General features: G+C 36.5%; 1 protein-coding gene across 1 annotated transcript in view; it reads right to left on the bottom strand.

The window, feature by feature from the left end:
- The window catches only part of COL9A1 (collagen type IX alpha 1 chain), a 62,564-nt gene that overhangs the window by 19,197 nt on the left and 17,451 nt on the right, over positions 1-25,916 (bottom strand). Inside the window, exons 11-28 of the mRNA XM_014870247.2 lie at positions 24,726-24,779; positions 24,087-24,122; positions 19,005-19,028; positions 18,625-18,678; positions 17,009-17,062; positions 14,953-14,985; positions 14,803-14,859; positions 14,034-14,087; positions 13,137-13,190; positions 10,758-10,811; positions 9,359-9,412; positions 8,622-8,675; positions 8,396-8,449; positions 8,234-8,287; positions 7,967-8,020; positions 6,808-6,852; positions 5,930-5,983; positions 5,782-5,835 (exon numbers count right to left, since the gene is read on the bottom strand). Coding sequence (XP_014725733.2) covers positions 5,782-5,835; positions 5,930-5,983; positions 6,808-6,852; positions 7,967-8,020; positions 8,234-8,287; positions 8,396-8,449; positions 8,622-8,675; positions 9,359-9,412; positions 10,758-10,811; positions 13,137-13,190; positions 14,034-14,087; positions 14,803-14,859; positions 14,953-14,985; positions 17,009-17,062; positions 18,625-18,678; positions 19,005-19,028; positions 24,087-24,122; positions 24,726-24,779 — 897 coding nt within the window. The remainder of the gene's footprint in view (positions 1-5,781; positions 5,836-5,929; positions 5,984-6,807; positions 6,853-7,966; positions 8,021-8,233; positions 8,288-8,395; positions 8,450-8,621; positions 8,676-9,358; positions 9,413-10,757; positions 10,812-13,136; positions 13,191-14,033; positions 14,088-14,802; positions 14,860-14,952; positions 14,986-17,008; positions 17,063-18,624; positions 18,679-19,004; positions 19,029-24,086; positions 24,123-24,725; positions 24,780-25,916) is intronic.

The raw sequence follows: 25,916 nt of genomic DNA, 5'->3' as shown, positions 1-25,916 counted from the left end.
AAAATCTTAAAGATTTCATGTCCTTCTCACCGATCTGTTCTATTCAGCCTTTTAATGGTACATACATAAGAAGACCTTACAGGATTTACAGCTGACCTTCCTTTAGGTTGCCTGGGATGGCTTTCAGCCTCACTGAAATTTTAAAGGCTTGATTCTTTTGTAGAATTCTCACAAACAAATAGAATGTTACAGAATGCATTCACATGCTAAGAGTTTCACAGGCTCGTTGATTTCCTGTTCATCAATTGAGTGGAACAATAATAAGAATGAGAATACATCCCAGGTAATTTGCATCTCAGTTAGTTCCCAGATAATTGAAACAATAATTAGAATCACTTGAGAGGCAGTCCACATCATATACTGTAATAACCTTTTACTACTTAAAAAATTTGTTATTGATTATAAGTAATTTGTTATATATTATTAGATATATGTCATGGGACTTCCATTGAGAATTAAATCTGTGTGGAATAAAGAAGAATAAACAAAGTACGTTTTGGATTTTTTAAACCTTCATATTCAAAGTTTTTTGCAAAACGTAACCCATTTGTCAACTATATACTTATGAGACAAATTTATCAAATTTTTGTTATGCAAAATCTCAGAGGAATTACTCGTTTAAGTTCAAGGATTTATCTACAGAAGCATCAATAGGACTCTGACCCTCAATACAGTATTGAAAAGCATCCAAGTACGTAAACTAATATTTGATAGAAGAGTAAATATACAAGTAACTTTGAGATTTTAAATGTAACTTTGCAATTTTGCTAGTGTAATGATTAAATTGTACTGGCAGGATAATTATAAGAAGTAGATGTAGCATGAAATGTTCCCTTCTCTTAACTATGCCATGCTTTGGGCAGAAGCAACAACCCACTAGATGTCATTCTCCTCCTAAGCGATACTGTGGGGAAGTCTAGAGGACAGAGACCTTTCATTCTGACTGTGTCTACAGTGTTAGCTGAAGGCCAGGACAGCTTTGGTACACTAGCTCTGAAACAAATCCATTTTTTACCCAGGTTACTGCCTACACTGCTCAGGAGAAGCCAACATTGTGATATCTGCTGACATCCAGAGGTCTACCATGCCCAAAAGTCAGAGAGAGTTGCTGTTGGAGGTGGAGGGGTACACAAAGAGGTATCAGACAGGAATCTGGCCATGTCATTTAGGAAAACAAGGGTGGACACTAGGAAAGGTGAAGAGGCTTGGAGATAGTAAAGTTTGATTGGGATATGTAGTCTGCAAGTATGACAGAAAAAGTGCTACCCTGTACAAACCACGGTGTGGAATTGGGCAGGGTCAGAAGGTTTTGTCACATTCATCTAGAGGCTCAGGTTTACTGGATAAAAAGTTCCTGCCAAGATGGAAATGCACTTTGTCCTTTTGACTCTGCTATAAACACTCTAATGCTAACTAACCCCTTGAGCTCTACCTTGAATGTAAACTGTGACACCACTTGTGGAACATGTCTGAAATTATATATAAAAAACATGTCCACTAATGCCTAAACATAGCGTATAAACTGAGACAAGGACATTTCATCCTACCATCATCAACAGAAAGTGACACATTATTTCAGTTGCAGTCATGTAAAAGGAATATGATAGAAAAGCTACATTTCAGTTACTATAACTAAATTACTTAGGGCAACCAAAGTTACATTTCAGCATAGGCAGGACAGAAATATCTTTAAAGACCAGAAAATTATTTAGCTGAAAGTAACTTAAGATGCTGAAAACAGCATTCTCCTCTAACTTTAGGTTGTGTGACATTTGAATACTAAATCTAAGGTACTCTCCATCTTTCCTCTTTATAGTGAGACAAAGGCACTTCCAGAGAGGAAGTCAGCCCAAATGGCCAGGGCTAATTCTCTGAGAGGGGCTATGGTCTGAAATGAAATGGTATGGATATTTAGTCTGTGTTGCTAATGTTGGGGAATAATGTATTACTTCCTAATTACAAAGCAACATATCTGAATGCTGGCCTGCATATACATCAAGTTTGCTCAATTTACTAGACACATACTGAACTTGAAATTATTACTTCAATATTACAAGCTCTCTGCAAAACCACAGGGTGCAGTACAAGCTCTCAAAATGTTAGCAATTTATAGGTTAAATAGCTGAAGAAAAGCAAGGGATGAAAAAGCAGAGGCAGGGGTCAGTATTTTCTGCAGAAATTAAATTAGATTACTAAATCTCAGCAAATATGAAAGAAAGTGGTTAAGCAGCTTAGAGAGCATAACTAAATTCCACTGATTAAGAATGACACTCCCACATTTGAGAATTCCTTCCTTTGGCCCACCTGCCATGATGACTGACTTAGAAAAGTTTAAATCACAAATGAGTTTGGTAATTACTTGGATTGGTTAGAAAAATGTGAAGCAAACACAAGGTTAACCAACAAAACAATTAGAGTGGGGTGGAGAATATGTTTCATTTAGAAATAAAAGACAAAATGTCCATGTTGCTCCAGTTGTTTTTCCAGTTTACTGAATACATGAATAGCAAAAGGGGTTTTTTCCTTCCTATCCACTCAGATGCCAGTTGAATTTTTTTTAAGGAAAAGTAATAATAGACTAAAATGATACTTTTGAAAGAAAGTTTCTCCTAGGGATATGTGTCTGAGGTGAAGAAAATGAGTCTCCTAACACATGAGTTTACCATGAGTTTTTAACTAGAGCTAGTAATCTTGTTTTCAAATATTTAGTCTCTTCCCTGTGAAACTGCAAATATTTACAGACTCACAAATGGCCAAAATTTGAATCTGCTGTTTAGTAACAATATCTTTCCAACTACATTCCAACAGCTCTTTAACAATAAAATACACTGAAATAACATGCTTTATGACAGAGGACTCTACAAGTTATTTGGCAAACAGTACAAAATTTGTCCCACAGAGCCAATGACGACAATGCACCATTGTTTAATTTTTCAAAAACTACACACTAGTTGAAGTGAAAAAATTTCTCTCAAAAAATGTCTTTTGCAAGTAGATAAAGCTGAAAAGCCCTGTGGTTTTAAATATAACCTAAATGTAGGCATGTAGATTTTCCCTAATGCAAACGTCAGCTTGCTGGCCATGTTATCCCCTCTCAGACCATCACCAGATGTCCTCTCCTCTGGAGTTCTGGTCCTCCTGGAGCTACCAGCCGTGCTGTCTCACCCAGTTGCAAAGCAAAGATCAGGGATAAGTGAAATAGGGGAGTGAAGAGGATTTCCTGTGGCTGTTGCTGTGCAATCAATATATTAGGGGACTGAAATTCCCCATATCCTGCAAAATATCAAGGTGTTTTCTTTCTCCAAGGAATAAGCCCAACCCCTCCTGACTTCTGAGTCTTCTATAGCAAGAATAAAATGGAACAAAGGGGTAAAGGAGAAAGAAAATAACTGCTGAGTTATAAAGTGAATAATTCAAAATAAGAAGAAATAAGCCAAGAAAAATACCTGAATAGTAACCATAAATTCTTCAGGCTTTGAAAGTGTTTGGTTATGCAACTTTGGTCTAGAACAAGTGAGTGTTAAAGCAGTGAGATAATTTCAAATTAGGAAAGAAAAAAAAAAAAGAAAAACTCTCTTTACAACAATTATAATTTAATTATAATTGCTTTTCTCAACTTATTGTTAAATTGTCTAGTTTTAGAAGTTTGAATATCATGCCACGTATAATTATTTACCAGCAGATTGTTTTTCCCTAGAAATGGAAGGGCAGAATCCTAAAAGCTGAACTTCAAATGTATCTGCTGCATGTACACGCTGCAGAAGAAAGAGAAAACATTCTTTATTCTGCTCTGGAAATAAATATTGACTCAGCTTAGACCAAAGCTCTCTGAAGTTCCATAGTTCAACACTGTGTCCTTCCTAAACAAAAAACCCCCTCATCATCCCCCTTTTCTGTGTAGATGTAAAGTGTTCCTCAAAAAAAAAAAAAAGAAAAAAAGAAAGTTATTCCAGTCCATGCTGCCTGTAGTCTTGTAGTCTCAAGCTGATGAGACCCAGCATCGTTATTATCCAAGGCTCTTTATAGCTTCAAGGGAACTACAGATTAGAAGTAGCTTACTGTTGGATGTACAACCTTACTTCATAATCAATAGTTTACTTCCTTTCTCCATGTTGCATTGACCAAACGTTTTCTTTCTATGTGTAGGTTCTAATGTTCATGTGTTTTCCAAAATGAGTGCACTTTGTAAACACAGAGAAAAGAAAGGCAAGGAATCCAGATGTCTTGCTGGTCACTAGAGTGATAAAAGGAAAAATCACTATATTTAATCTGCTTTAAGTATTTCTGTCCATCTACAGGGTTACTAATAATTAACCTCGTGTGTCAACCCCTGTTCTACGGACTGCTGATTTTGTAAATTCATGTTCACATTGAAAGGATTAAAAGAATAGTTCAGCAGATTACAGTGCATTATCAGAGTGGGCAATTACTTTGGTCTGATTCAATTATAATTCTTGTTCCTGTCACAAGTGTACAGTATCAGCCTAAGAACAGGGCTGAAAACTTTTTCGAGTGTACCCAACACTTTTAAATACAAAGAACAAAAATAAAGAAAAAAATTGAAACTTGTTTGCAAGTTGGGTATTTGGGAGGCTGAAGATATCTGTATTCCATCCTAGTAAATGCTCTTACAATCCCCTTTTTTTATCATCCTTAGGCAGCTATGGACACAGCAGCAATGCTAAGACTGTCCAAAATAAGCATGATCTCATGAATTAATACATCTAGCACCTGATAGCATAAACTACAGAAAGAAAATAGAAGAAAACGGAATCTGTTACTTAGCTGACTGCTGGTGTATGTTTAGGAGCTAATTCAGAGAAGATATTCCTGATCCTTACAAATATATCATAGACCATACCTCACTAAACCTTGCATGAGAATAACCCTGCAACTGCATGAGCAGAACTTGAATTGTTGTCTTATAGAAGAAGCTCAGAAAATTCCAGGAAATCATCCCCAGTGTATCAGTGACAAAGGGAAGCCTGGAAAAGCAATTGCTTACAGAGCCTGATATCATCAAAGTGAATACTTGTACAAGAATATTTCTTCAAATCACTGATCATCTCATCCCTCTCCATCCAGAAGGATTAACAGCAAAGGGAACTTAGATCAGCCTTATGCAGCTTCAGATGATGTCAGATCCACTCTAGAGAGAATTAGAAAGCAGTACAGTACCAAACACTCTCCAGTATCCAGTTGTCCTTTGTCTTCAAAACTGAGCCTTAAAAAATACCATCAGTTCACTTTTCTCAGCAGACTTATTTCCTGCAGCAAGCTACCTGCCCAGAAACAATTTCTCCAATCTTCCAAATCTTTCCAGTGTTAAGAAAGGTCTCCAGGGAAAGGAATTACAACAGCAGTGTTTCCAATGAAAGATAAATGCTACCTTCACACCACTATATCTATATTAGCAATGCCAACCAGACTATTGCAGTGGAGGAACAGGAGTGTGGTTCTACCTTTTTGTCACAAACCACACTTATTCCTTCTGTTTTGGCTTTTACTCAGCACATTTAAACACAAAGATAAGAAGAATATAAACAAAGGTTAAAAATTTAACTTTTCACCAAAGCCAAAAACAATCATAGGACACTACTGGACATATATAGGACCATATTTCTCTATGTGATGATGCACATCATCTTGTACAGAAGGTAAAGAACCAAAAATTAGAACTTATGATAAATAATAATTTTACCTTGTGGCTACCCTCAGCAACCCTATCTTGAGACACTGCAATTTTACATACACTCAATTAGAAATTTATTCCATACTTACTGGTGGTCCCTGGGGTCCTGTTGGACCTGCTTCTCCCTCTGGGCCCTGTTGACCCTGTTTTGGGGAACAAATTTGAAATGCAACAAATTGGTAAAGCGATTTTTTTACACATTTTTCTTGATCTTTTATATAAGATTAATAGTTGTACCTGTTTACCAGGATTTCCCATTAACCCTGGTACCCCAGGAGGACCTCTATTACCCTGTTGGGCAGAAGATGAAAATATTAGCTGAGCCAATGGTTTACTCTTCCATTTAAAAATAAAAAATTAAAATAAGGAAAGCAATGAAGTTTAAAAAAAATCAGCCTGCGATAATTTTTTAACTTCTGCCTTATTTTTGGTGTTCTTTTAACTTTGACCCAACCTTTCTATCTAATTTTTTTAAGTCAGATTTCAGTTCCCTTGCTGTTTATGTGCTGACAAATCCCAAATATATTTGATTGCTGCTATCAAATCACAGAAAGCAATATCACTCCATGTAATTTCAGACAAAAATCATGTCAGTCTAGTTTTCTTTTTAAATTATTTACAGCTAAACTCAAATATCTTTGTCTGAAACATTCCACAGTCTCAATCTTACAACAATTTTTTTAAACTAAATTGGAATTGATGCTGCAATTTGTTGCTACCTATATAGAAGTGATAACCTCTGTGATTGCATCAGCTTAGGGTGGCTATAAATACTATTCTTATTACAAAATTATTCAAGATGCAGTTAGGTAGGCATGTCAAAAACTTCCTCTAGCAATGATTTCCAAAAATTTAAAAGGAAATGGCCATTTTTAGGGAGTATTTAATGCCTAGAATAATGAAAACCATGTCATGTAGCATAAGAATCATGAAAATGCACAGGCCAAAGTTGATTAAAAACTGTATTTAATTCCTTCAGCCTAAGGCTTGTCTCTTAACATAAGAGAAGGTTAGTACAGTTTCATTGAACACTTTAGAACTTTAGATACTTTAGCACTTTATTTGTGCTTTAGATAAGCAAGACAATAAGAAAGATAATACTCAAGATGCTTTACCTTTGGGCCAGGAATGCCTTTCATACCTGGAGAGCCTGGGAAACCCTGAAGGAAAAAAAAGATTTGCATTTATTTGTTGTTAAGGGGACTGAAAATGGTGTTAAAAAAAAAAATCTTTTTCATGCTTGAGTATTTCAAATCCTTTTACTTGATATTGAAGTACTTTTATTCAATAAGGGACCAAGCTTGAATTTTTTCTGTTTATAAAGTAACAGATGAGGATTCATAAATTCATAAATTGCAACAGGAGCATGGATAAGTGAGGACTTGTGGCTTTTTCTCCATTTTTTTTTAACTAGGAATACATGCCTAGTATGCCTAGTCCCAGTATGCTGAGCCTGTAGGTGCAGAGTTTAACAGATACCTTTGGACATTTTTTATTCCCTCCTTACTTCTCTGCAGCAGCTCATAGCAAGTATGCTTTTAGCAAATTGTCTTCCAAGCTTAAGAGCTCACTTAGTATTACAAATTTATGTCCAGTTCTGTTTTAAAACATCTTCTTCACTGCTCCTCACAGCAATTACTCCTATAGCAAAGTGTTTTAAAGAGGTTTCTATTTAGCTTTTGACAACTGGTACACTTTTCAAACTTAGTTAATGCACGAGGATTACCTTCTGAAAGAGCCCATAAAGCACTAGTGATTCCCTGTAGGTTCCCCACAGGGGATACACTGGAGACCTCCAACCCACCCACAGAAAGGAGCAGGAGGGTGATGCATTCCAGATGTTCTGAGCCAGCAGAATGTCAAAGGATGATTGTTCATGGAAGGTGTGCCAGACTGGCAGCTCAGCCTTTCCTGCTCAGCTTGGGAAAAGTTTGGCCCTAGGCAATACAATGAGACCAGCCCTAGCTATGGGGTCACACCACAGAATCCACGGGGTCTCAGGCAGGAGAAACACAAGAAGAGTCACATCCTGGTCACAAATATTTTGTGGGGCCAAGTTCCTCACAATGGCACTGTAAGGAGATCCAGACTTTTGTGCAAAGGTCTTGCATATACATAGCAGAATTTCCCCTTGCATTACACACACTCTCCCCTGAGCCTTTTGCTTAGATTTTCACTAGAATTACTCCAATTTCAGAGGCAAATCAACCTATACTCAACCTTTCTATGATTTGAACTGAGCCTACATTTCAAAGGTAAATACTTGATACTTACTGGCAATCCCTGGAGCCCTGTGTCACCCGGAGCTCCAGGTTTTCCTGGTTCACCCTGTAAAACATTTTAAGTTGTAATTTATGCAAATGAAACATGAGGGGAAATTTTGTTTCTAGAACACTGAGTTGACATACTTTTGGATCTGTAGTACAGAAAAGTTAATTCAATTACCCTAATAATGTGCATAAAGCCGTAAGCAGCAGCCACAAATTAATGAACAAATCTAGGGCACTTCCAAAGCTCAGAAATATGCCAATTGTGCCTTACTTTAGCTCCAGGCATTCCAGGGATCCCTTCACGGCCATCAACTCCTGGTAAGCCCTTGAAAAAATAATAAAAAATTATTGTGACTTTGAAAAGATTTTACCCAAGCACTAATATACAAAGTAACGTCGAATGAAGGCAAATAAAGAAATTAAATATACATACTGGCTCTCCTTTAGGCCCAGGGAGGCCATTTATTCCTCTTGTACCTTGAGGACCCTGAGAATAATAACAATATTTAAAAATTAGGCTAAAGACAATGAAATTACATTAAAAGAATGTCAATGTATACTCATTCAGATACACTTTATTTTGAATGTACCAGTTATGCACTGTTTATATGGTATTAATGTTTGCAAGTCAACAAGAGTCAAAATTTGTCTGTGCTTACCTTTTCTCCCTTTGGACCTGTCTCTCCTAGTGGACCTCTCTGTCCTTGATCCCCCTAGAGGAAAAAAAAAATTTTAGAAATAAAACCAGAATAAACTTCCTCATGTTTTTTAGCTAAAACTCTCAGAAAATCAACAAGTACAATTCACCTTTGGTGAAAGCAGACATCTCAGAATCACACTATATTTAAAAATGCAGTTTCTTAAAACTGCAGCTGACAGACATATTTTAAAAAACACAGCTCAAGCCATCACCTGAGATTTCAGGAATGTCTAAGCAAAGAATGTTACATTTGCTTTTTAACAGAGAGTTACTGGCTATTCCAGGCACAAATTCCACCTATGGAAGCAGAGAGCTAGGAAGAATTTGAGAAAAAAAAGCAACCAACCAACCACCCCAAACAAATAAGACACACACAATAAAAAACTCCAATAAAAATTGCACAAATCACCCTGTACAACTTTTGTTCCAGTTTGATACCTGAAAAATTCCAAGCCACCCTGATGCACAGCAGTACTCAGAAGGGAAAGGAAACCATAACATACTGAGAAGTTAAAATGGGTTCATCTACCTCAAATTCTTTTGGAACATTAAGACATTACTGACTTGATATCACTATAATATCATTTATTGACCTGTGGGGAATCAATAAAATTGGATTAATCAGAGGCTTTTTTGATTCACAGCTGCCAAGTTTCACTATCTGGGAAGTGTTTGGATAACCCACACTACACTTACAGGTGCACCAGGAAGACCTTGGGGACCAGGATCACCATCAAGGCCACGAGCTCCCTACAAAACAAATACATAACACAAGATATTAAAGTGAACTGCTGGAGCAGCATGTGTCCTCCTGCTTTGCTAGGAGCTACAAAGTCTCCACAGAGGAGGGGGCTTTATAGCTCCAATTAAAAAAAAAAAAAAAAAAAAAAGGCGAACAATTTCCTTCATTTATCTTGTTTATTTAATGGAGATATGAAAGCAAATATATTAAATATGAAAAAATGTCAGTCAAAAATAACGTTCAGATCATTCTCTGAAAAATCTAGGAAGGAGGTAGACCTCTACATGCTACTTCAAAAAATCTGGGTCTCCTTTGAATATACTATATCCTTCACCACATAATAGAATAACATCAAAATATGCAGAGAAATCAAGTGCAGTGCTGCTATTTTTATCACATATGTTTCAAGGAAACAATGCAATTACTACCCCATAAAAATGTTAATTGAGAGTAAAAAACCGTTTTAAAAAAGATTTAGGGAGAACATACAACTCCTTTTTCAAACAGATGTAGTAAATATTTCAAGTAGACAAAACATTACAGAAAATGAAGGCAAATAACTACAAAGAATTAGAACTCACAAAGGCCAGGAAAGTGAAGAGAGTAATAGCTTAGCAAACATGTCCAAGAGGTTAGGAAGGATCATTCATGAGAAGATTCATAATCAGGAGAAATTTAATGTTGTCCCTGAAGACAGATGATCACAAGATTTACGTGGTTTGACTTCTGGAGGAGGAGACAATGGCAGGATTGCTACATTCTACTCCTTTCAGAAACTTTTACCATATGGATTTAACAAGATCACAAGACTAGAAATGTAGCATCCAGGTTTGAAATAACAGATAGAAACTTAGAGAAGCAGAAGGAAATTTGTCCAGCAAAGTAAGAGCCCACATAAATATTAATCCCACTGGCAGCAATTTAAGACACAAAGGTGTCAGAGAATGGGAAAAAGAACAAACTCTCAATAAAAACTCCTGGATGATGGAAGTAAAAGGCTTTAGAAAGATTCAAATCACAGGAGGAACTACTTAATAAATTTTAGCTTTGATTAAATTGTGCTACAGTTTAAAATTGTTATAACTTGCTATCTTGCTAACTACAGACTAGCATACATGCAAAACTACCATAAATGCAAGGACTGGGGGACAGAAGTGAAGAGTACATGTCCTTCATCAATTAGAAGGACTGAGCTGCCTTTCTTCCTAACAAGAAGCACAATAGCTATGGAAATACAGCTGGCAGGAGAGAGAAAACACACAGGAGAAATAAAGAAGCTTAAATAAGCTTTTGGAATATTCAGAACATTTTTTTAATATAGGCTATTTTTTAGAATGAAAGGTTAATACTCACTTTGGTACCTTTAGGTCCCATTATACCAGTTATACCTCTGATACCTAGAATGCCCTGAAATAGAAAAGTATATTCAAATTATGTTTAATTCTTTTCATCAGAACTGTCCTAGTTTTCAGAGAGAAGACTCAAGAGTTCTACACCCTTTCTTTATGATTATTTTACTATTTTTTTAGTATTAAAGGAGACGTCTAACTACTGCTGTATTAGAATTCTTAATTCATACGGTAATTTGATATTTTACTAATTTTAGAATTTTAAAAATAACAAAAAAGCTATCAGGCTGTATTATAAAACCACAAATACACCATAAGGACCAAAAAAAACCTACTGATATTTCTTTTTGGTTAACTCAGAGTTGAAGCATTCTCACCTGCAGCTTGTGTGAAAGGAATATGTGATGGTCAAATTTGTGAAAGTGCTAAGTAGTCTTAAGTGGGGGATTGGACAGATGAAGGAGATTTTAGAGAGCTCCAGATGAAGATAAAATAAAGCAAGATTTTTGAGAGTACAAAGTACTAAACATCCTAGTGCAGCAAGATGTATTATAATTATCATCACAGCTGTCATCACTTTCCTTCTAAATAGTCTTGTGGGAAATTTGGCTTTACTGTCTTCCTCTCCCGAAGAGACTGACACTACCTGAGATGTCTCCTCCCTGCAGACACCAAACCCTCAGCCTTAATATGCTTGTCCTGCAACTGTGTTATTGAAACAGCTACAGGCACTTCCCATCGCTTAGCAAACCCACTCCTTGAGCACATTCCACATTGGCAGCCTCTACTTGCTCCTCACAAAGTCAGATGGAATCTTGCACAGAACATTTGAAGCCTTGTCAGCCTGAAAGGTGGGGAAAATCATGATAATGCAGCAATCACTACAGCAGCCCCACAAGAGATCAACACAATTTAATCCTGCTTCTAAGATCAAAGTTGGAAGGAGGCACACTATGGCACCCAATACTTTGTATCAAAAGCAGCACCTGTCCCAGGGGTGGCTATTTTATTCAAACCTTGTCAGTGGAATACATTGGTTGGATTGCAGGCGCTGTGGTGGAACCTGGATACTTAACCCCTTTCATTCATTGATGTAAGGAGCATATAAGAAGATTCAGCAGAGTCCACAGGCTCTTTATCTGTGCCTCTAAAGCATTGTCTGTCCCTTTTGACATGGATTATCTATCTCATAGCACTTTGTGCATATAATGAATCCCAACTTTTAATAAAAAACTATTATTTTAGAGCTTGATTGCATGGTAACCAATTGGCAATACAATGAAACGTCATGAGTAACACATAAAAAAAAGAAAGTCAATCTTTAATTGCTTTTTAATCCTACTGTGTTATTTCACAGTGATTGAAGAACTTTAAAAAACTGAGTAAAATGAATTGGTCCCAACAGGCCTTTCAGACAGAAGAAGCTGCCTCTTACACAAGTACTTTGTCTGCACCAGGCCTTCAGGGATACTTTTTCAGGATCAAGGATCAGAAGGAATGCACCCTTTCATTTACTTAGTCTGCTCTTTATCTTTTTCTAGTCATAATCCAGGGGTTTATATTGTCATATGTTTATCTTCATAGAGAATTTTGTAATTTAGCATTTAGATGTCATGTGCATTAAGGTAAGCTCCTGTGTAGTATCAAATCTGGACACCAAAGGTATTAAATAAATACTTTTACACCTAAGAAAAAAGAATGAGACCCCATCAGAAAATAAACCATAGAAATTAAAGGTGTTATGCCTGTTTCTCCTGCTTAGAATGACCCCTTTATTCTGTTCCCTAGTCCTTTTCAGCCACGGTAACCATAAGAGCTCCTCACAGGGAGGACATACCTGACATATCCACACATACCTGAGCAGGTATGTGTGAGAACAAAACACAGTGAACCAGGACAAGAAAACAACTAGGTATGACTGAAGGATACTTATTTTGAAATCCAAAAGACAAAAAACTTCAGGAAAAAAAACCAACACCTGTTCTTAAATGGCTGCAACTTCATCCTAAAATCTTAGCTAAGTCTGAATTTCATAGCTTATTGTATTTTAAGCACAATGAAGTCAGTCATCAAAATTATGAAACAGAAGGTAAAGGGGGAAAAAAAATCCAATTATTTCCACAGTCTAAGCACAACACAAAATTTAGGAAATGAAATAGTTTTTAAAGTTAGCTTTTTCATAGAACTATGTGAAGCTTTGTGCCAAACAATAATGTAGGTTTTGGAAGGACTTAAATAATTCTACTTTGATTCATAGACAGTATGGCAGAATAAAGAGAAAAGTGTATGGAGGTTTTATAATATCTATTTTCTTACAATAATAAGAAAAATAGATACATCATTATGAAGAAAACTAGTAACACTTCAAAAGGAAATACTTTACTGGAGGGCCTTGAGCTCCCACTTCACCACTGGGTCCTTGGTCCCCTTCTTCACCCTGGGAAAGCAAATGGAATAAATCTGTAGCCAATCCATACCATGCTTATTGTTCTGTCTTTGTTTGAGGTGCATTTCCTACTTAATGTTTTCTGACACCATGTCCTGTTTGAAAGAAATCCAAATGAAGTCACACCACTTCCTCAGACTAATACTCATTCAGGTTCACATTCCATTCAATTATTAGTCAAAAGGGTAATTTTAAAGAAACCTCAGTATAAAGAATAATGATATTTTAATCTGTCGTTCCATTTTTTCTTGACATTAATGTCTTTAGAATTTCGTCAGGTACTGTAGTGATGGGACAAGGAGTAAAGGGTACAAACTGCAAGAGGGGAAACTAGGTCAGCCCTTAGGAAGAAATTTTCTACTGTGATACAGTAGAAGATGAATCAGACTTGGCCTCTGCTTATAAACTTATATTGTGTCCTTTCCATCTCAAATGTATTTTTCCCTCTCATTCTTCATTAAATTACTCATCTGTGCTGCAGAACAGCTAACTTGGTAAATTCAGGGAATTATCCTGCATTTAAATGTTTGAAAATTTTTCAATTCATAAACTTAGCTCCAATTTTCCCCATAAGTTCTATAATAACTAAATTGAACCATCAAAAGAACAAGTGAGAGGACTTGTGCATCATAATAAATACATAGTACAGGTGAAAAAAGAATAGACATGTGCCTTTGGTTACTCTGGAGCACTATGATATGTAGTATTACCTCATGCATTCTGTTAAAACAATTAATATTTAAAACAAAATAGAATACTGTTTTTGAAAGCAAAGCTAAAGTACTATAAGTTTTCTAAAAACAACAGCAGTTTTTTCCTCTTTTTAAATTTTACCTTATAACCTTGTTTTCCTGGTTCACCAGACTCTCCTTTTGCACCTTTTTGCCCCTAAAATAAGCAAAAAAAAACCAAACTAACTAAATAAATAGAGACTATTCAAAACTAAAATACAGTTTTCCAAAACAGACATAGATTTCTGAGAGCTGTCTTGCTGTTCCATCTCAAACACCATTCACTACTCCTTCCTCACCTGTCTAGGAAACATTACAAATTAAGTACCATGCTCAAAATATCTGCTTCTGGATCTAACAAGGCTGCATTTCCAGGCAGGTTCGTATTTCTTCTTATGTTATCCCATAAAAATTTCCTGAGTCCAACAATATTTCTAGAAACCAGTAAGGAATATATTTTTTTAAAATCTTAGGTAAAATGAGACTCAAAACATGTTAATCTCAATCGAATATGTTACAAGCCCCCCAGGAAAAGAACAAGAAGTCAAAAAGATTAAGGATCTGGGGGAATATTGAGAGTCTCTGGAGTCAGACCACAAATTATCCAGAAAGTGAATGAAGCAATCCTTCACATAACTCTAATCCTCTCAGGACCACACATAAATTTTACAGTGAAGATTAGAGGAGTAGCAAGAGATTTCAATAAGAGATTATTTCGGCAGTCACGAGTTGAATAACCATAAGTAACCACACTGATGCAATCTTTTTTGAAATTAACAGTGAAATGCCCTTTTTCCATTCTGTAATTACCCTTCCTAGTGCCTTCAGACAGCATCTCTGGAAGGAATGCTGGAACAAATAAGTTCTCTTACCTTCATACCCATTAATCCAGCATGTCCTGGACGGCCAGGTGGACAAGCACTGGGACACTGGAAAAGCATTCACATAGTTATTACCACATAGGCTGAATCAGATTGTCTGAGACAATTTACAAAAAATAAAAGCATGGACAATAATCTTACCAGCAGGTCACCGTCTTGCAGGCCAATCGTTCCCTAAATGAAATTAAATTAATCAAAGTCAGCAATACAGAAATAACCAGACATGACTCATTAGGCAACACAGTGATTAGACAAAACTACTATCTAAGCCTGGAATCAGAAATACAATCAAACAAAGGATCTCTCACGTGAAAAGCACCTTAACGGTAGGATTTCATTATAGGACTGCAGGTCCTTTCCTCTAACTTAGATGTGGACACACACATTCACAGAGCTAGGGAACTACAGCTTGGAAATTCTTTTCAGGCCTGGATTTCTCCTGACTCTCAGGTCCATTCCCAGGCTGACAAGCTGACTACAGCTTCAGTTAGGGAGGAAATCTCCCAGGGTGATAACTTGGTGAAAAACAGAGTGGAATTCATAATAAAGATTAACACCTGGTGTCTTTCCCGTGGGATACATCCTGCGGTACTATCCCAAGGATGTTTTTCCCAATTGTCCAATGAACTACTGTCCTGTCCTAGCTGCACATAACACACTTTAAATACGGGTTGTCTGTACAATAAAGTTGGCCTTTTTTCCCCAAAGAGGTCCGTGTGTGTTGCTGTCTTTTCTCCCTCTCTACAGCTCAGTAACCACACTTAAACCAACTTTTTAAAAAAAAAAAAAACAAAATAGTTCTCTCACTTTTTAAACTACTTCAGATATACTTTCTGTTAAATATAGAATAAATATGTCCAAAGTCCATTAATTTCCTACAGAAACCAAGACAATTTCTATAATAAGAATAACTTAGTGCAATTCACCAAAAGATTCAGGTCTTTACAGAAAAGAATTATTTTTACAGGGAAAACGATCTTTGCAAAAGTCTTGGTAGATGGCAGTTGCAATAAACTAGACATCAGTGTACAATGAGATAGACTCAGTTGGGGGGAAGGCCTTTTCTCATATTAAATCAAATACTTGATGGAAGCTAACAGGAGGTTTATGAAGCACAACAGGGAGAAAGATTATTTCACAGCAGCAGCTGGATTCTCTGAAGCCTTATAGGAGCGAGCACACTTTTTTTCAGAGAAAAGCACAGGAGTGTTTAAGAAATGAGCTCCTTAAAGAATGGTCTTATTATATACAGAAGGATTTTTAAAAAGCCAAGAGTATTTAGGTCCAAAATGTCATCAACTGGAGTGGGACTGTGGCACTTCAGAAACCTGAAACAGGCAAAACTTTAAGTAATAAAAGCATTATATGCCACTATTGAGAATTTATTTCCACTTTTTTCCAAATTACTCTTCTCCAATTTATCATTCATGTTTTCTAAAATGCTTCCACCAATTCTCTGGCAACTTTCAAGAAACATGGCATAAATAAAGGATATTCATTTAGTGTCTGTCCCTAAAGAGCGAGGGGAGGAGGTGCTCAGAAGAAGAAGAGTACAGTTTTAAAAAGGCGTTAGCACAACACCCTTCCCACCAGTTTGCATTTCCCAGCACCCAGACTGAGATGTGTCTGCCAAACTCTCCATTCTATTTCTCTGGGCAGGTAAATTGTCACAAGACAAAGGCACAACACACATCCCTCCTCCCAGGAGGTTAAAAAGAGGTAGCTGTTCCCCTGGAGAGGCAAAGTACTGCTGTAAAGCTTTTTATTCCTTGCAAGTAGCAGATCTGATTACAAGAAAGACATTAGAACTCAACCCACCTGGAAGCATATATTTCTGTCTCATGAACCAAATACTTTTTTCTTCTCCTAACACAGAACAGCCTGCCTCTATTGAAGTAATACCAGTGAGGCCCAACAAAGACTACATTTACAGTATTATGATTCACAGGGGAATAAAAAACCTGTCTATTTGCAGTTTACAGAAATGGGAAGGTATCATCACAGAAGTTACACAATTTGCATTGCAAACTACCTTTTTATAACCATAAAGAGTGGAAACCTGCTTTCTAAATGGAAGATCAAAATCTTTCTGATACCCTAAAGTCAGTATTCAGCTGTAGAACTTGGGCAGAAGTTTTGTTCAAGCAGCAATAACACAAAATTCAGATGTAAGCAAATATTAAACATAACCACTTACTGGAGGACCTGGAGGTCCTGGTAGCCCTGGTGGCCCTCTTTTACCTGGATCTCCCTTAAAAAGGGTAAAATAATTTAGTTGATTGGTAGTAATGATAACAACAACCAGTAGTCACACATTCAGACCACACAACAACAGTGAGAAATTAAAGGGCTACAGAAGGACAGACTAGGTAGGCAGTTAAAACATCAACCCACAGCATGGCTCCCAGAACAGAATGGGAAAACTTTTTTTTTTTTCTCAGTAGAATGGCAGCCATGTTGTGAAATAAGAGTCACAAGAAAACCAAAGAATTTTCTCCTGCCTCATAAAGCTGAAACGTCTGACCACTCCTCCTCTATAACTGCTATTAAGTTATGAACGAAAAGAATTCTAGTAACTGGCAAAAGTAGAGAGAGGAGAAAATCTACTTTTTCAGAGCACAAGATGAATTTACCAAGTTAGAATTTTTTCCCATTTGTGAAATTTTGATGCAGAGTGCTCTCACAAGTAAAGACAACGTGGAACATCTGCAAATTATTCTTTCTGAAGGTTTGTAATTAAAATAGATCTAATACTTGGGCAGAGACCACTTTTTAACTTAATATTGTAATTTCAATATTAATTTTTACATTTCATTAAGTCATAAATGCAATAAACAAAATGAATATAGAAAAATATTAATTAATTCTCAAAACATGAGAGCTATAGAGCCATTCTTTTCCATGCAATGCATAATTACATTGTGGGACTCATTATTACAATGTGTTGTGGAGGTTTGGAATAAAAATGGATTCAAAGACTGACTGCATTAATGGAGGGTAGGCTCAAATGCAACTTTTGAAAAGGCATCACAGATGCAATTTCTGATCCAGGCAGCCTCTGAACTACCAACTAACTGCTAGGATGTGTGACAGTATGACATAGAAATGCCATTTTATAAATAGCCTGTACAGTCCCCTTGGTATCCATTCTTGCCCCTCCAACAGACAAGACAGTGAGTTACATGGATCATCTTCTGAAACAAATTGGCAGTTTTTAATATTATTTTTTAATTCATTTATATAATTGCATTAAAAAATCAGATTTTATTAAAGAAATTTTAATGCTATTTCAGATTTCAAGTAGAAAAGTACCAATTGGTTTCAGCTTCCATTTCAGTAAAATGTAGTGTCAAAATATGACAGTGAGGTGTAACTGAGTGCACAAATCAGCAGTAAGGTCAATAGATGGAGCCACACTTTAAGTGAGGCCAAAAAGAAATACTGAATTGCCATGTTCATTGGTATGCAAATGAAAATCAGTACTTTAAGTAGTTAAGATTTACATTTCCTGTATTTCTGTCTGGTCTGCTGTTTGATTTCAGCTTTCCTTGAATAAGAGAAGTAGAGTATGGGACATTCTGAAATATTTCATTCTAATCTGACACGTGGCCCTGAGTTTGTGCTACTCATTCTTCTTATTTCTGATAAGCTTCAAATATAATCATTCTTTTACCAGTGACAACTGCAGAGGAAAAAAAAAATGCTTGAAAACGCTGTGATAGCCCAAATAGTGTTTAGGTGGCCCATTTTTTCTTTAAGTACCTTCTAGCAATTGAATAAACCTGCATTTTCAGCAAGAACAGTAGTACTTACAGGTGGACCAGCACGACCTACTTCCCCAGGAAGTCCTGCTGCACCAGCTGGACCCTACAACAACCAAGGTAAATAGTATTTTATGCCATATAACACCTATGTAACAAACACCCAAGGACTGAGAACATGTAATTCTCAAAAACAACAAACTATGCCTTCAGACACCAATATTCTTGCCCAATATACCACAGACCTACACAACCTCAGGGGTAGCTGAAGAAAACATACACAATAGACATAGAATATCTATATTGGGATAAAAACCATCTCTTTTTTCACTGAATTACTTTTACATTTTTAATTACAGTATAATGGCTTTATTAAATATTCAAACAGATTCATTGAACAGTATATTTATGAATTGTAAAATTGATACTTACAGGTGGTCCAAGAATCCCCTTGCCCTATGAAATATGAAAAAAGATCAGAAATACAGAGAGGGATCCAAACCTAGTAAAGCTGTCTTCCAAGAATAGAGTATTTCAGATAAAAATGGTGTTAAAAACCCCTCATTTGATTCTGTAAAATAATTTTGAAAACTTGTTTAACTACTATTAAAAATCTATTTTATTATTAGGTAATCGGTATCAATAGAGAAAATTAAATTACTGATTAACTTGCCTTGCAGTATCATTACACATATTTATAAACATATATACTTCCACAAAGGAACAAAGACATTAAAGGTTTTCTGTTTACCTAATTATCAAGTACCATGATAAACATATCTATGCTATAATAATTTCCTTCTAAAGATACACTTGAATTTATAATAAAAGTGAACTTTTTTCCCCACAATGCTTCCCTGAGGCCTAAATCCATTAAACTGGTGGGTTTTGGTAATCAGAAAGAACACCAAACTTCTCCTGCTTACATTTTTCATCAGTTTTGTTCTGAATCATTTTAACAAGAAGTGTCAGAGATACAAATGTGTTTGTGCCTATTTGGATGATATACTCCCTCTAAGAAAACAGATCCCTCATTCTTGCATTATTAAAGCAAATGGAAAATGTTATGGAGAACAGTGTCAGTGATATGTATGAAACATTAAAATATAAAATCCCAAATATACTTAAATATTCAGGAGATTTGAAGTAATAAGGCACCTGGGATGAATGAGAGTAAAAAAGCCACAGAATATCAATCCAGGGTTTAATTTGTAAGGCTGCTTAGGAAAGTGGGTGCAACTCAGGGAAAATTTCAAGCACTCATCAGAATCATTCCATTTTAACCATTTAATACACAGGAGAAAGTAAGCTTGCATAACCTACATAATCCCTTTGCTATTGCTTCACACTTCCTTGCTGCAATTCATCATATTATACGTATCTATATTTGACTACACACATCAAACTTTCACTGCATCACATACTCAATATCATAATATCCCCTACCTCTGAAAGAAGGAAACCACCTGCTTGCAGTCTCATGAGAGTACCCCTTCCTAACACCCCTCCTAACAGTGGCAGGGAAGGTCAATGTTACCAAAAGAAGCAGCTACAGCTGCTGTGTCCAGCCCACTGCTGCCCAGGAGAAGGCTGTCCTCTCCTCTGACCACTCCACTGCATCTCCTCACCTTCTTAAGACTGCAAAAAGCAGGGACTCTCCCCCAGCAATCAGTGCCTCCTCACACAGCTACCCCACCCTTCTGGCCACCACTCCCTACCAGCAGACCACACTGAAAAGCTGAGAGCAGCTCCAGGGCAATCATCCGTACGGACATAAACAGAGCTGTTCCTGCCCCAACCAGCTGCCCATGTTCCTTCCTCTGTTTGTGTCCTACAGGGAAAGCCTCTCCTCAGAGCCTGGGACTGCAGCCTTTCATGCCCAGGTGCTTGCTGCCTGCTATCGAGGTGCTCACCTGACCCTCGGAGCACATGGAGAGAACGGGCTTGGGCAGCAATCCAGAGTCTGTCATCCCCTGCCTCAGAGGCACCTACCCTGAAATCTGGTAAGCACCCCTGCCATCCACCACAAAGACTCCAGTGTTTGTAAGTGTACCCTGTGCTGGGCACTGACACTAAATACACAGTCCTCCCCATAGGCCACATGTGTAAACCACTAGCAAAATATCAGCTCGCAGAAAAGTTAAAGGGAACTAAAAGAGAGAATGGACTGAAGAGTGTAATATATGCATTTAATGTAGCAGCCCCAGATCCATCTACCAGGGCAGGTCAGAAATATCAGCATATTTAAATTACTTGAATAAAATATTATTTTATTAATCAGAAGAATTCTATGAACTTTGTAAGCCTGTCGTTTAAAAGATTATCTGCCAAAGAGATGAGACAAAGAGAAGAAATTAAAACAAAATGATGAAGCAGGAAAAAATGTACAAAAAAGGGGATGATAACTGAAGATTGCCATTCTGGGGAAGAAAAGGTGACAGAAGCAGAGAAGCAAGTGCTGTATATAAAAATTTATGTCCTTAACACTCATTCTTGAAGATACCCAGAAGTCCCAACTTGGCTGATAAATATCACTAGAGGAGCATGAAAAACAGTGATAATAATTTAAAACTAATTAGTGTAGTGCCCAAGGCTACTGATTTTCTGTTTGCACTAAGCATTTTAATAACTTAAGCAAGAGGATGTGTGAAAAATAAAGTCTTTGGATAACTATCCAGGGACTACTCCACTTGCAAAAAGCCACTGACAATATTCAAAGCAGTGCATAATTACACCTAAGCACTCAATTAATCATGTAGGCAGTATGCAGATTCATAATTATGCTCACTATGTTTCTGGTAAATGAGGTTTCATGGATCAAACCAAAGGAGAGCAAAGGTTAAACAGTCCTATTATTTCACATTTGCACTAAGACCTTCTCCAAAAGTCTCTCAATCTGAAAATTAGAACCATTGCACTCCGGCACTACCATATCTACTTGTTTTTTTTCTTTGTTTTATTTTTACAGTAGGTTCTGTTTGGATTCTACAGGGGGTCTTTTGTTTGTTTTGGTAGCAGGGTTGTGGGGTGTGTTGTTGTTGGTTTGGTTTGGTTTTTGTGAATTTTGTTAGTAGGTATAATCTCAGCAAAAGTCAGAAGACCAGTTCTGGCCATTTTGAGAATCTTCCAGTTGCTGCAAAACTTCTTCAGTAGCATACAGTCATTCATCAGAGGGAAAATTGCATTTATACAGGCTTTGCTAGGAGATTTGTTTTGAGCATTAATCTCTCTATATGGACTCAGCATGTGTGGGTTAACAACCATGGAGCTACAAAATCAATCAGCAGGCTTCTTCTTAACATGTGAGCTCTAAGGATAAATCTTAATAAGTACGAGGGTAATGACAAGAGTTGACTAAGTATATCCATTTTTCTCTTCCTTTAAATAAATTGGAATTCTCCTTTCCTCATTATAAATATTCCTGTGGATTCATCTGAAAATACAAGCTTCAGTTGCTTATTAAGAAGAGGCAGAACAACTCCAAAGGCAATCCCTACTGGGGTTCACTGAAGCGTTATCACCTTAACACTGAAAGTCTCAGGGCAAACAAAATCACTCAGCTTTGAACAATGGTCCAAAATCTTATCAGATTTATTGCTTTTACAGTCTCAAAATATGGTGACAAAAGTCCTGCTGCTCTGAAAAGAATCAACATTCTACCTTGACAAGCTGTTCCATTTTCCTGCTTTCCCAAATTAACATCTCTACCTCCAAATTGCGATTAACCCTCTTTATACATGTTTTATGCACCCACTTATTCTGGAGGGTCTTGTCTTAATCATTCTTGCATTATTCTATAAATGGTGAGCTAAAATCATGTATGTTTCCCACAACTCAGGGTTTTTTTTCAGTTGACACACTAAAATGCCATAGAACTTTAATCAAGTATTTCAGTAATTCAGTTTTATTTCCCTATTTTTTTCCTATCATAGAATCACAGAATGGTTTGGAAGGGAGATTAAAGATCACCTAGTTCAAATTGCCATGAGTACGGACATCTATTACACTTGCCTTAAACACTTCCAGGGATGGGGTATCCAAATCTTCTCTGGGCAAGTTCCAGTGCCTCACCATCCTCACCGTAAAGAATTTCTTCCTAATATCTAATCTAAACCTACTCTCTTTCAGTTTAAAGCCATTTCCCCTTGTCCTGCCACCACATGCCCTTGTAAAAAGTCCCTATCTAGCTCTCTTGTAGGGTTCCTTCAGGTACTGGAAGGCTGCAATTAGGTCACCCCCAAGCCATGTCTTTCCTAGGCTGAACAATTACAATTTCCTCAGCCTTTCCTCATAGGATAGGTGGTCCATAGCTCTGGTCATTTTTCCTATATCATCTGAGTAAACATACCTGACAGAGTTTAAACTACCTCTTCATTGCAGCTAGAAGATATAATATGCACTGCATACAGCTCAGAAATTATTTCCCCATCTATTGACATCAAAACAAAACAAAAAAACCCTCAAGGCTCTAATGGGAAAATGTAGGGGTTTCAGTCTACCTAGAATCTACTTCAGTTCTGCCATTTTCTGTGACTAAATTTAACTCATATTGAGCCTACAGACCAGCCAGCTATTATATTACCTACTTTCCAAGTTTTCAGGTAAGAATAAGCATCCATGAAAATTAAGTTGTCTACAAAGTGATTCATCTTGAGTTTGAACATGTCTATAATGCCACACCTTCAAGAATACCTTTATCATTTTCTCTCTAGCCAACTATCAAAATAATTGTTAAATATAAATTCAGTGAGAGTTCATAGGAAAAGGTCAAAAATACCATCACACAAGGAGTGTTATACTAGAACACCATACCTTTGCTATTTAATTTAAATAATTTCTCCTGAATCTAATTTTTAATTACATTTTAATTATATGCAGTCTTATTATAATTTATTCTCATCATCTTGTTCCATTACTCATCTTCCTTGAGGTTTTTTCCTAAGCTAAATTCCTACATGCCAACCATCATTCACTTCTTCTACTGGGAAAACTCCTAAAATTCACAATTATTTTCAGCCTCTAAAAACTGGGTGTTAGATCCATCTGCATGCCAACTGGACTAGTACTCTTTTCATGTCCTGTCTCACATTTTGGCCTGTTTTTATACAAAACTGCAAAACAGCACAAGGAGTCTCAAAGAATTTGCACTTCCGGGATGCCATTTAAACACATGACAAGAAGTTGAAAACAGGAATAACTGTAGACTCCTATGTGCAAATGAAACATGGGCTCTCTCGTCTCCATAGCATTTTCACAAAGAGTTGGAAAAGAATGGTGTAAATCCAAAACTTGGGACTACATCACACATGCTCCTTTCTTTTCTACAGCATGCACATCAAACATCATCTTTCAGTAATACTTGCACATTTAGATATAAAGACAAAAGGTTCCTTAAAGTACTATTTTTGTAACTTATGAGTTCTTTGAAACCTCAGAAATAGTGTTGGGCTTTTCTTCACTCCATAATACTTAAGGGTATAAAAATCCTCTTTGTATACTAAATGTATTACTTACTGGAAGTCCACGAGCACCTGGCAGTCCTGGCTCTCCCTTTAAAAGATAAAAAAATGAGTTTTTAAGAGGCATTAGCATCAATTTGTGTAAACAGTATACAGGAAGATGTTCTCTCGCCTTTTGGAGGGCATCATTTAGTGGACATTGTCTGCAAGTATTATTCACTTCATTAATGCTACAGTGGTTTCAGTAAGACTTGATAGAAAGGAAAGTATTAAGTATTCTCAGTATTAAAAATATACAGCCTTTTATTCCCCCACCCCTCAAAAACTCAAGCATGCTTGTTACTCTGACTTCTGATTGATATTTCATTTGTTTGATTGATGATGAAGTCAGGTTTCACTGTTCTGGTTCCCACTGCATGTTACAGTAACAAAACTGTAATACAAGATGGAAAGGGCCTCAACTTTACTGAAGATGCTCAACCTCAATGTCAACAGTGTAATGCCAGCCTCCATTCCTTACTGCTGGCTGTGGGAATGGAAACTTCTGAGCTGTGTGGAACGGGGACAGTACATATGTATTCTATAGGTATGTTAGGCTTGTAAGAAAGGGTGCAGCATCTTGTTGGTCACACAGAGACAAATAAAAATACTGCTCTAAAAAAATCCATCATTTCAGGCATAATTTTGTTCCTACCTTCTGTCCTTTTGGTCCTGGGGCTCCACGTGAGCCATCAGGTCCTGTGAATCCCTTTGGAAGTAAGGTATATAATGTTAATGCAAGGCTTATGTGTTTTTATTAATCAGAACAGTAAGCATTATACAACAGAAAAATGAAGCTATTAAATTAAATTAAATTAGTAGCTGCAAGAGCCTTGCAGTCTAAATATTTATTTACATGTACAGATGGAACTGCACAAGTTCAAAGTGCTAGCTTCTGGTGACAAACATCAGTACCTGTGATATGTATCTTCAAGAATTACTCAGTTAAATCACAATTAAATTAAGCATGTGATCTCACATGATCTTATTTCCTCTCAATAAGAGATTGATGAATTTATTTCATGGCTAAGGTTAAAAACAAAAACTGTCATTGTTGTCCATTTCAAATAAACAACAACAATACAAAACCAAACAAAACAAAAACCCAGAAATCTACCAGGCTGTATTTAAATTTAACCTTTGAACTTGTCTATCTGGCTAAAATTAAAAACTAACTATGATATTATAACCAGGAATTCATTTGGAACTCTCATTTTTCCATTTGTTTCCAATTTCATAATCACCGTGTATGGCTTAGAAATTCCCAGATATCCATAAGAGCTTTTCTTTTACATTTATCTATTATTTTTTTGGTGCACTTCCAGTAATTCAGTGTTCACACAATTGTTCTGACAATTTAATTTTGAAAGCTTACATGACCATTACAAGCAATTACTGTATAGCACCTTTTTACAGTCTATTAAATCTGACACTGAAATAATTTTTGAAATAAAATGAGGTTTAAAAAGTCAGAACTTTCTCACCAATTAAACACAGAAGGAATTATAAATCTAAAACACCAATTAAAAGTTAAGTGCACAGTGGATGTACAAGAAGGTCTCACTCTTTCTCTACAATTAAAAATTTAAAAAGTTAAATATTTCAAAAGACTTTGCTCTAGTATTACAATTTCACTCATCCACTAAGATGAGGGAATATACAAGTATGAACAGATACCAAAAGGTTAGCTGAGTTTAGTGTGTTCTGTTCCACATGATTGTGTTTCCATGAATTTTGGCAAGGAAAATAAAACTATGCCTTAAGTGAAAATTGCAAGAGGCAATGATTTTTAAAGATCTGCTTATAGGGTTTTGACATGTACAAATGGTTGTGGACCTGTATTGTT

This window comes from Sturnus vulgaris, chromosome 3 (assembly GCF_052056855.1).
Source record: "Sturnus vulgaris isolate bStuVul1 chromosome 3, bStuVul1.hap1, whole genome shotgun sequence".
Taxonomy (NCBI): domain Eukaryota; kingdom Metazoa; phylum Chordata; class Aves; order Passeriformes; family Sturnidae; genus Sturnus; species Sturnus vulgaris.
Note: the sequence above shows the minus strand (reverse complement) of the source record. Positions and strands in the feature narration are given on the sequence as shown.